At 41.7% G+C, this 12,507-nt stretch overlaps 1 protein-coding gene across 1 annotated transcript in view; it reads left to right on the top strand.

The window, feature by feature from the left end:
- The window catches only part of ZFAT (zinc finger and AT-hook domain containing), a 346,703-nt gene extending 335,382 nt beyond the window's left edge, over positions 1–11,321 (top strand). The window contains exon 17 of the mRNA XM_073679918.1: positions 10,793–11,321. Within this exon, the coding sequence (XP_073536019.1) occupies positions 10,793–11,032 (240 nt within the window). The 3' untranslated portion in view covers positions 11,033–11,321. The remainder of the gene's footprint in view (positions 1–10,792) is intronic.
- Positions 11,322–12,507: the final 1,186 nt, after the last annotated feature.

Below are 12,507 nucleotides of genomic sequence, written 5' to 3'. Positions count from 1 at the left end.
ATGTTATTACCCACCGTACACGGCCGCTCATGTCACACTGAATAAAGCGAGAAGATTACAGCAATCGTGTAATAACCGTGCAGCGGGGGCAATCCTAATGGCGGCCCCTTCCCCGTGTCACTGTGACATTCTCACCTTTACGTTCTCTGTCCAGCAATCTCTGCAGTAATTGCCTGGACTGTTAGAGGCACATTATAAAATGTCTCACTCGCTTCTCTGACATTATTTCGTGAGCTTCACCTAATGGCACAATAATGTCTGGACTTGGAGGCCAAGTAAGAAGCCTTTCCAGGGGATGAGCCTGCGGGGACCTGGCAATGGCTGCTCAATGATGTGGTGCAGGTTGGTGACAAATCAGTCAATAGTCCCCAACACTAAACTTTTTAAGAAATAAACTTTTCTGACAGTGTCATCTTCAGCTCCCTATATGGCAAAAAGAAAGTTTTCCAGGATGGTCCGAATTTTTGCACTTTACAACACTCAACTATGAAAGGCGAGATGATCTCGTTGAGTGATCCGAGGCCTCTCCAAGTGGCCGTTCAAGGGTTAAGTCTGACAAATCTTGGGTATCCGGTAGCCTTCTTCTGCCTGGGACCCTGTAGGGAAGATAGAAGTGTTTTGTAGTTTGGCTTTTAAGGCAGCTTGTTATGAGAATCGATGAGGGAGCTCTTTCTGATGGAGAGTTTATAACTCTTTTATTTTAGGCTACGTACACAGAGTTTTTTGGAGCAGAAACTGATCAGAAACTCTCTAAACCCTTCTCCAAACTTTGAGTTTGTGCTCCAAAAGCTCCGGGGGAAAAAAACTTGCATCTCTGTACTGATTTATGACCTCGGACCACAACAAAGTTGAAGTGAACTTTGACGTGGTCATAAATCGGCACAGAAAAGATAAGAGTTACATACTCCTTCAGAAACCGGATTCTCAGCGAACTCCTTCTCTGACCAGCAATGAGCAGGGAAACAAAAAGCCTGTAAAAGCCAAATGGTGCAAAATGATGCCGAAATGACGTGTAGTCCAAAATACATTCAATTAAGTAAAAAAAAAAAATAAAATTGCCCCCCAAAGGTCTAAATATGTTTTTAAAGTAGAATCATAGAATCATAGAATGTTAGAGTTGGAAGGGACCTCCTGGGTCATCTGGTCCAACCCCCTGCTCAAAGCAGGATTTACTAGATCATCTCAGACAGATGTCTGTCCAGCCTCTGTTTGAAGACGTCCATTGAAGGGGAACTCACCACCTCTCGTGGCAGCCTGTTCCACTCATTAATCACCCTAACTGTCAAAAAGTTTTTTCTAATATCTAATCTGTGTCTCCTCCCATTTAGTTTCATCCCATTGCTTCTAGTCTTTCCTTGTGCAAATGAGAATAAAGATGATCCTTCTACAATGTGACAGCCCTTGACATATTTGTAGACAGCTATTAAGTCTCCTCTCAGTCTTCTTTTTTGCAAGCTAAACATTCCCAAATCCTGCAACCGTTCCTCATAGGACATGGTTTGCAGACCAGTCACCATTCTGGTCGCTCTTCTCTGAACTTGCTCCAGTTTGTCGATGTCTTTTTTAAAATGTGGTGCCCAAAACTGTACACAGTATTCCAGATGAGGTCTGACCAAAGAGGAGTAAAGACCGATAATGACTTCACGTGATCTAGACTGTATGCTTCTGTTAATACATCCCAGAATTGTATTTGCCTTTTTTGCTGCTGCATCACACTGTTGACTCATGTTCAGTCTATGATCTATTAGTATACCTAAGTCTTTTTCACATGTACTGTTGCTCAGCTCTATTCCTCCCATTCTGTATATGCTTTTTTCATTTTTATTGCCCAGATGTAGTACTTTGCATTTTTCCCTGTTAAAAACCATTCTGTTGGTTGCTGCCCACTGCTCCAGTTTATTTAGGTCTTTTTGAATCCTCTCTCTCTCTTCTCTAGTATTAGCTATCCCTCCTAGCTTTGTGTCATCAGCAAATTTAATCAGTTTACCCTCAATTCCTTCATCTAAATCATTGATAAAGATGTTGAACAATACAGGTCCCAGGACGGAGCCCTGTGGTACCCCACTTGAGACATTCATCCAGCTGGATGTGAAGCCATTTACAACCACCCTTTGAGTCCGATCACTAAGCCAGTTATGAATCCACCTAACAGTTGCCTGGTCCATTGCATACTTGGTCATTTTTTCAATAAGGATGATGTGAGATACTTTGTCAAATGCTTTGCTGAAGTCAAGATATACTATATCTACAGCATTTCCCTGATCCACCCAGTCAGTGATTCTGTCATAGAAGGAAATTAAGTTAGTCTGACATGACTTGTTAGTTACAAACCCATGCTGACTCTGGTTAATCACTTCATTCTTATCCATGTACTTTCATACATGTTGTTTAATAATTTGTTCAAAGATCTTTCCTGGTATAGAAGTCAGACTCACCGGCCTATAGTTCCCTGGGTCCACCTTCTTCCCCTTTTTGAAGATAGGAACAACATTTGCTCTTCTCCAGTCTTCTGGGACTTCTCCTGTTCTCCAAGAATTTTCAAAGATTATGGAGAGTGGTTCTAAAATTTCTTCTACAATCTCCTTCAGTACTCTGGGGTGTAATTCATCTGGACCTGGAGACTTGAACTCATTTAAGTTAGCTAAATATTCCCTCACAATCTTTCTGTTTACTGATAACTTGGATTCCTCTATTCCTTTAAAAGGACAGTGAAGATCAGTTGATGTTACATTTTCTTTCTGAGAGAAAACAGATGCAAAATAGGAATTAAAAAGTTCGGCCTTCTCAACATCCTCTCTTACCATTTCTCCATTTTCATCCTGTAAAAATCCTATAGCATCTTTGACTTTTCTTTTACTTTTGACATACCCCCAAAATCCTTTTTTATTGCTTTTGACATCTCTTGCAAGCCTTAATTCATTGTCAGCTTTAGCTAACCTGATACGTGCCCTGCAGGATCTGCAGACTGCATTATAATCTTCTTTAGATATGCCTCCCTCTTTCCATTTAATAAACATTTCTTTCTTTCTTTTTAGCATGTGTTTAAGTTCTGTGTTCATCCATCCTGGTTTCCTTAAATGCTTCCCATTCTTCCTACTTTTCGGGATTGTTAACGATTGTGCTTTGAGAATCTCATTTTTAAAAATTTCCCATCCTTCCTGGACATTTTTGTCCTTAAGGACATCCAGCCATTGGATCCCTCCTATTCTCTTTCTGAGTCTCTTAAAATCTGCCTTTCTAAAATCTAACCTTGAAGTTTGAGTCTTCACATGTCTTCCTCCTCTAGTTATCCAAAATTCTATAATAGCATGATCGCTGCCTCCTAGGGTCCCAGCCACCTTTACCTCCTCAACCATTTCCTCCCTGTTTATAAGGATTAGATCCAAAGTAGCAGATCCCCTTGTTTTCTCCCCTACCTTTTGGAAGATAAAGTTGTCAGCAAGAGAGGATAAGAATTTGCTTGACCTGTTAGTTTTACTTGAGAGAGATTCCCAACAAATGTCTGGATAGTTGAAATCTCCCATGACCACTACGTCATATTTTTTGGAGAACTTGGTCATTTGATACATAAAGAGTTCATCCATATCTTCAGCTTGCCCAGGTGGCCTGTAGTAAATGCCTACAATGGTGTCCTTTCCGTTGTTCTCTCCTTGTATTCTTACCCAAACAGTTTCCACAGAACTCCCAGTCTCTGAAGCTTCAATCTCTGTGCAGATATACGCTTTTCTAACATACAATGCAACACCTCCTCCTCGTTTATCAAGTCTGTTTCTTGCAAATAAGTTGTATCCTTTTAGCCTTTTATTCCAATCATGTGTATCGTCCCACCAAGTTTCAGTGATTCCAATGACATCATATTTCTTTTCCTGCATTAGTAGTTCCAATTCTCCTTGTTTGTTGCCCATGCTTTGTGCATTTGTATAAAAACATTTTAGTTTGTGATTGGTTTCTCTTCCTCCCATATTTTTATTATTTAAATTGTTTTGTCTTTGTTCTTCCTTTCCACTTCCAGTAGCAGAGATCTCAATAGTATTTGTCAGCTGTATGGCTTTTTCTGGCCTTTTGCTTCCCTTCCCACATTGTTCTAGTTTAAAGCTCTTCTGATGAGTGTAGCAAGGCGACTTCCAAATACATGTTTTCCAGTCTTCGTAAGGTGCACCCCATCTCTAGCAAGTAGTCCATCGTATAGGTAATTCATTCCGTGATCCAGAAATCCAAATCCTTGTTGACGGCACCATCGACGTAGCCAGTTGTTCACCTGTAGAATCTTATTCCACCTCATCCACTGGGAGGATGGATGAGAAGACCACCTGCGCTCCCAATTCTTTCACTTTCTTGCCTAAGTCTTCAAAGTCACTGCAGATGGCTTCCAGGTCCTTTCTTGCGGTGTCATTTGTCCCCACATGTATTAGCAGGAATGGGTAGTGATCTGTAGGTCTGAAGAGTCTTGATATCCTGTCAGACACATCTTTAATTTTTGCTCCTGGAAGACAGCACATTTCTCTTGAGGTTATGTCTGGTCTGCAGATAGCGGCCTCTGTTCCTCTTAACAGGGAATCCCCCATGACCACCACTCTCCGTTTTTTCTTCACAACATTCTTCTTTTTCCATCCAGGAGGATTCTGAGGGCTTACAAGGTTATTCATTGCTGGCAAAGTCTTATTTTGCTGTATTTCTTCATGGTTCTCCTGCGTGAGAGCCTGGTACTGGTTCCTGAGCAGTATGGGTGCTGACTGCCTCTCGATCCTCCTGCTTCTGTGGGTCACAGGCTTCCATTCCTCTGTTTCGTCAGGTGCAGTTCGAATTTCTTCTCTTTCTGAATCATGAAGAGATAATTCTGCTCTGTCTAAGAACTCTTCACCTTCCTTAATGATTTTCAAGGTAGTTAACCTCTCTTCTAGATTTCGCAACTTTTCCTCCAACAGGGACACAAGCTGCATTTCTGGCATGTGAAGTCTGGCTTTTCCACTGGCAAGTCTGTGAACATGTAGCAGGATATGCAGCTCACCAACTGGCTCCTGGACTCTTCCATGTTCTTATTGTTAATGTTCTGAAAACAGTGAAAAAAGCTTAAAAAAAAAGCTTCAAAATGCGGCGCGCGGTTTACCGATGTCCTCTTTTCAGCTCCAACAGCCAAAATCCAGTGTTCTTTGAGCTTGCGGAGACTCTTCACTTACCCCAAAATGCAGTGGGAATATGCAAATTATCTCCTCAGGACTCCTCCCCTGGTTTATGGTAAATATATATGGTATGGTATATATATAAAAAAAAAAATTTTGAAAACAACATAAAATAATCTAAAAAGAAAAATAATAACATAAAAAGCTCAAACTCCACAATCAGTTTCATGCCGTCAGCTGGAACTATAAATTGGACAGTTAGTTTTATAGTAAACAAACACTTTTTTTTTATTATTTATAAAAAAAAAATATTTTTTTTGAGAACCCAGAAAAAATCAAAGAAATGGTAAAAAAAAAAATATATATATTTTCTACGTTTTTGTTAAACTATCAGTCTTAAAATATATATAAAAAAAAATTAAAATTATATGTTAAAATATTGTAAAGAAAAAGTAAAAAAATCCCTTTAAAGTAAAGCAGCGCACACAAAGCGAAGCAGGCTGAATAATTAATATATTCCGAGCGCCGGAATGACGAGGGGTGAAGATGAAAACATGTAGCCTCGAAAGGGATAATTGAAGCAAGCCTTAAAAATGTTAGCTTTTTTTTTTTTTTCTTTATCCGCTCGTACAGCTTTGTTTCCAGAGGTGACAGGTTGTTAGCAATTTTATTTATTTTTTTTTTTTTTCCTACCAAGTGAACTTCCAGTAAAATGCCAGCCTTGTTTTTTGCTGTAACCCACGGGGGTGCGATCTTCAGCAGGAGCTTTCATATTTTCATTTAAACGCAAGACTGGTATCAAACCCGAGCAAGCGATGCCAACTCTGGGAATTGAAAGCTGGCATCGTCGTTCTTCTTAACTGCAGGGACGGCTCTCGCTATCATTCAGCGGAGGGGACTCGGCCCGCGGCTGCTCCATAAGAATGTAAATGAAGAGCGTTCAGAAAGCCAGATGATGTAAACACCGACTTTGAAATGCAAATCTTCCTACGGAATTGTGATTTATCGGACGGGAAAAGAAGAAATATGGATCGTCGTTGGAAGAGCTGACATTTGAAGCTTGGCAAATGCGGCATAAAAAAAACAAAAAAATTAATGTTGGTCATTTTGATTTTCATGATGGCGTCTATAAAAAGTACAAATACGGAGATTGGGAGTCTGTCCCTTTTGGGATTTGGGATGAAATGAAAGAAAAGAACCAGCTCTTCCACACCCTACACGAGGCACAATTCTGCTCTTCTACACTAATTAAGATGGGTGACTATTGCCATTGTCCCACGACTTAGTAATAATACAATATTGTATTGTTGCTGTTATACTGCTTATGCAGTTTGTCTTCCCTCTCTCCCTGTAGCTGAGCTCTGATGTCAGTTACCCCTCCCTTCCTCCTGTGTTTGTCAGCCATATTGTCTCAGGATCATCTTTATGCTTCTCTGGTCCACTGCTTTCTTTTTACCTACTGCCATTGCATAATAAGAGTTCAGCTTGCAAATAAAATTTCTGGAATCTTCATACGTGCCTCTGCAGTCGAGTTAAGCTATCTGACAAAGTCCTTAGTGTGAGTACTGGTTCATACAGACATTCATAGATAACCTGTCTCAAGAGCCCCACACTCGCAGCCTATTTATGAAGTCAGAGTAGTAAAAAGACATCTGCCAGATACACGTGTAAAGCCAATTTGCGGCTTATATAGAGATACAGCACAGACGTAAGTCTGCCCTCAGCATAGCAGAAATTGGTGTGTGCAAAGCAATCACAGCTCAGTCTCCCTCAGCATAGACCCTGCTAGAATCCAGCATCCCACCTTCACATACAGATTCATTTTGCCTGTGAAGCATCATGTCTGAAGAGAAAGGTGCAAGGTCCACAGTCGGATGAAGAAAGCAGGGATCTTAATCCACAGTCCAGTGAGGATAACACTCTACCAAGTTCACATTAAAGGTTAGAGAAAACCTCGAAAGTGTGAGACATGAATATTCTTGTAATGTATCAGACTCTTGTCAAAAATTGCTCAGTCACGTCACCACCATCTCTCAGCCTGCTTCTCAAGGAATACAACTAGAGGGAGCTCTACTCAACTGTGTCCAACTTATGACATTTATTGTCATTGTATTGTTGCTGTTACACTGCTATGCAGTCAGGTTTGCCCTTCGGTAGTTTGTCCTCCCTCTCTCTCTGTAGCATAGCTAATTTCAGTAATCCCTCCCTTCTTCCTCTTGAGCCTGTGTTCATCAGTCATATTCGTCTGAGGATCATCTCTCTCTCTCTCTCTCTATATATATATATCTGCTTCAGAATTGTCTTTTTTCTTACTGCAATTGCATTATACAAGAGCTCAGCTTGACAATAAAATTTCTAGAATCTTCATACGGGCCTCTGCAGTCGAGTTAAGCTATCTGGCTAAGTCCTTAGTGTGAGTACTGGTTCATAGAGACATCCAAAGAAATGCTGTCTCAGATCCTCACACGTGCAGCCTAGTTATGGAGTCAGAATAACTATTGTTTTCAATGGTGTATTTCGGGAAACGATGGATGTGAAGAGTCAATTTTCCTTACTGAGTCACCCAATATCTTCTCTTCACCAGGTGACCCAATACCTTGTAGTAGTCTACTAATGGGTGGAGATTTCTACATGATTTTTTTGAGTATGCACCTGTCCTTTCTCAGGTCTGGGTTCCAATAGGTCATGTTTTCAGCTTTTCCTTCACTAATCGCAGGAGTTCACTCTGTGGGATATCCTAATATGATGACCTGTTGGGGGAAACTTTAAGACTGAAGTTGAAAAACACTAGTCTACAGAATAAGAAGAGCAGCATGTTCTCCATGTTACTTGCGCTGCTTCATCACTTCTTAAGGAAGATTGTTTGGCATGTATAGTTTTAAAAAAAATTGGAACCCAATTGAGAAACCGATTCAAGACCTTTTAGTCCCTTCTGGAACAACTACAGGGTGGGCAATTTATATGGATACACCTAAATAAAATGGGAATAGTTGGTGACATCAACTTCCTGTTTGTGGCACATTAGTATATGGGAGGGGGAAAACTTTTCCAGATGGGTGGTGACCATGGTGGCCATTTTGAAGTCGGCCATTTTGGATCCAACTTTATTTTTTTCAATGGGAAGAGGGTCATGTGACCCATCAGACTTATTGAGAATTTCATAAGAAAAACAATGGTGTGCTTGGTTTTAACGTAACTTTATTCTTTCATGAGTTTTTTTTACAAGTTTATGACCACTTATAAACTGTGTTCAAAGTGCTGCCCGTTGTGTTGGATTGTCAATGCAACCCTCTTCTCCCACTCTTGTCACACTGATAGCAACACCGCAGAAGAAATGCTAGCACAGGCTTCCAGTATCCGTTGTTTCAGATGCTGCACATCTCGTATCTTCACTGCATAGACAATTGCCTTCAGATGACCCCAAAGATAAAAGTCTAAGGGGGTCAGATCGGGAGACCTTGGTGGCCATTCAACTGGCCCACGACGACCAATCCACTTTCCAGGAAACTGTTCATGTAGGAATGCTCGGACCTGACACCCATAATGTGGTGGTGACCATCTTGTTGTAAAAACTCAGGGAACGTGCCATCTTCAGTGCATAAAGAGGGCAACACATCATCATGTAGCAATTTCAGATATCCAGTGGCATTGAGGTTTCCATTGATGAAGAATGGCCCCACTATCTTTGTACCACATATACAACACCATACCATCAATTTTTATGTTCCAACAGTCTTGGAGGGATCTATCCACTGTGGGTTAGTGTCAGACCAATAGCGGTGGTTTTGTTTGTTAACTTCACCATTTACAAAAAAGTTTGCCTCATCACTGAACATAATGTTCTGTGTAAACTGAGGGTCCTGTTCCAATTTTTGTTTTGTCCATTCTGCAAATTCAGTGCGTCGATCTGGGTGATCCTCGTTGAGATGCCGCAGCAGCTGGATTTTGTAAGGTGCCATTTGTGAGGAGCTAATATCCGCCAAAGGGATGTTCAACTGATGCCACTCTCCAGTGACATGCAGCGAGTGCTACACTGTGGGCTCTTGCTGAATGAAGCTAGGACAGCCACTGATGTTTCTTCATTAGTGACAGTTTTCTTGCGTCCACTTTTTGGCAAATCCAACACTGAACCTGTTTCACGAAATTTGGCAAGCAGTTTGCTAACTGTAGCATGGGAGATGGGTGGTCTCGTAGGGTGTCTTGCATTGAAATCTGCTGCAATGACCCGGATACTGCGTTCACCACACATCAAAACAATTTCTAACGTGTTAACCTCTGCGACATGTCAATGGCTGTAAACAAAGAGAAACGTGTAAGTAACTCATGAAAGAATAAAGTTACGTTAAAACCAAGCCCACCATTGTTTTTCTTATGAAATTCTCAATAAGTTTGATGTGTCACATGACCCTCTTCCCATTGAAAAAAATAAAGTTGGATCCAAAATGGCCGACTTCAAAATGGCCGCCATGGTCATCACCCATCTGGAAAAGTTTTCCCCCTCCCATATACTAATGTGCCACAAACAGGAAGTTAATATCACCAACTATTCCCATTTCATTTAGGTTTATCCATATAAATGGCCCACCCTGTAGACATGGATCAAAGACTCGGAAAGGAGGGAAAGTTATCACATTGATTCTTAGTGTTCCAAAATAAATAGTAGCTGCACCATGTGCCAAAAGTGTATGAAGCACAGCTCATTGTACCGGACCTCAGCATCTCTGCATCACATAAAGGACACTGACACTTGGGGTACAGGATAATGACACTGACACTGGGGTACAGGATAATGACGCTAACACTCGGGGTACAGGATAATGACACTGGGGGTACAGGATAATGACACTGACACTCGGGGTACAGGATAATGACACTGACACTCGGGGTACAGGATAATGACACTGACACTTGGGGTACAGGATAATGACACTGACACTGGGGTACAGGATAATGACACTGACACTCGGGGTACAGGATAATGACACTGACACTGGAGGTACAGGATAATGACACTGGGGGTACAGGACAATGACACTGACACTGGGGGTACAGGATAATGACACTGACACTCGGGGTACAGGATAATGACAATGACACTCGGGGTACAGGATAATGATTGTGGATATAGGATAATGACGCTGACACTCGGGGTACAGGATAATGACGCTGTCACTCGGGGTGCAGGGTAATGATGAAACGGGGGTACAGGGTAATGATGATGACACTGGGGTACAGGATAATGATGACACTGGGGTACAGGATAATGACACTGACACTCGGGGTACAGGATAATGATGACACTGGGGTACAGGATAATGATGATGACACTGGGGTACAGGATAATGACACTGACACTCGGGGTGCAGGGTAATGATGACACTGGGGTACAGGATAATGATGATGACACTGGGGTACAGGATAATGACTGGATATAGGATTATGATGCTGACACCCGGGGTACAGGATAATGACGCTGATAATCGGTTTACAGGATAATGACACTTGGGGTGTAGGATAATGATGCTTGGACTCATGACAATTGCTATTCTGTGTTTTTGCTCTGTATTGTTGAGTATTGGAGTTTTGCATTGTACGTTTTATTCTCTGACTTTTCACCTTTTATGTAATTATTAATGTGGCCAGTGACATCATGTATATAATTCTGCCATCAGGTTACTGAAGAGCAGCGCTCCGCCAATCACGCGGCGATGATACAGGAGGCCCTACAACAAGCCTCGGTGGGGTTGGGGGAACAGCACCACCTGGTGGTCTCCTCCGACGATGTTGAAGGCATCGAAACTGTGACCGTGTACACACAAGGAGAAGAGACCTCCGAGTTCATTGTGTATGTGCAGGAAGCGCTGCAGCCTGTGACTGACAGCACAATGGGGCACATCCTGCAGGAAATCTAACCGGACCCATAAAATGCAATCCAGCAAATCCGTCAATTTACGTATAAAGTCCTTACATGTAGACTCTTCCGGAGAGATCAGGTGATGACCATTTATCTGAGACTCAACGTCGCCATCAGCATCGACCATGACTACCCCAAAGACGATTAGTATTTGAAGTGGAAATTATTATTTGTTTTTCATTTTATATATATATTTTTATGTTATTTTGAGCAATAACTTCAAGAATTATGTTGTTTTTAGCTGCGGGATGTTTACATAGAATAAACTGAATATTTTGCCTGGAGAAGAGTTTCTGAATGCAGTCAGCGAACTTCTGCGTCGTCTCCCTCCTGCCCCCCCCCCCCTATATACAGTATCTGCACACTTTACACTGGCGTAGTTTACGTCCAGTTGTAAGAACCTTGTATGGGTTATTATTATTATTACATATGGGGTAAACTCATCACAGACACGGCATATCGCTAGGCCACTCCACCACTGTCCAATCCTTGTAATATCTCACCAGTATTTTTTCTGAGGAAAGTCTTTAAGGGAATATGTGGGCAGAAAAGACCTATTGTTTAAATATGATCTGAATGTTTAATGTATTTTTATAATTTTGTGTTTTATTTTTCCATGTCACTGTCTATAATGTTATTTTTTTTATATATATATAAATTTTAGTTTTCACACTGTCCAATAGGCGTAATACTGGATTTACACTTCTTGTTTTGAATGAAAAACTTTTCAGCAGTCTCATTATCATTATAGACAGGATTAAATTACAGGTAACAATTTACATTCAGTAGATGACACAGTATTCACCATTTACAACAAGTGATATCACAGCTCACCTCCTCCTCCTCCTGTACAATAACTGATAACACAGAATCCACCATTGACAACAGGTGATATCACAGTTTACCTCCTCCTCCTCCTGTACAATCACTTATCTACTGTATATATAGGTGTTATAAGTGATTGTACAGGAGAAGGAGGTAAACTGTGATATCACCTATTGTCAATGGTGGATTCTGTGTTATCTACTGTATATAGAGGTGTTATAACGCAAGAACCACAATTCACAATAGGCGATGTCACAGCTCACCTCCTCCTCCTGTACAATGACTGCTAACACCTCTGTATGCAGTAGATATGTAACGGGTCTGGGAGGCGGAACCTCTGAGCTACTATACAAGGGGGCGGTCCTTGTAAGGGAGCAGGTGGCGACCAGGCAGGCAGTCACAGCAGGTGACCGGGACAGTCTCTAGAAGAACGGGCAGGAGGTCACGGCAAGTGACCGGGGCAGTCTCTGGATAAACGGGCAGATGGTCATGGCAAGTGACCGGGGCAGTCTCTGGGTGAACGGGCAGATGGTCACGGCAAGTGACCGGGGCAGTCTCTGGGTGAACGGACAGATGGTCACGGCAAGTGACCGGGGCAGTCTCTGGGTGAACGGGCAGATGGTCACGGCAAGTGACCGGGGCAGTCTC

Source organism: Phyllobates terribilis, unplaced genomic scaffold (genome assembly GCF_046119375.1).
Source record: "Phyllobates terribilis strain yellow unplaced genomic scaffold, ASM4611937v1 Scaffold_4__5_contigs__length_816908805, whole genome shotgun sequence".
In the NCBI taxonomy this organism is placed as follows: domain Eukaryota; kingdom Metazoa; phylum Chordata; class Amphibia; order Anura; family Dendrobatidae; genus Phyllobates; species Phyllobates terribilis.
Note: the sequence above shows the minus strand (reverse complement) of the source record. Positions and strands in the feature narration are given on the sequence as shown.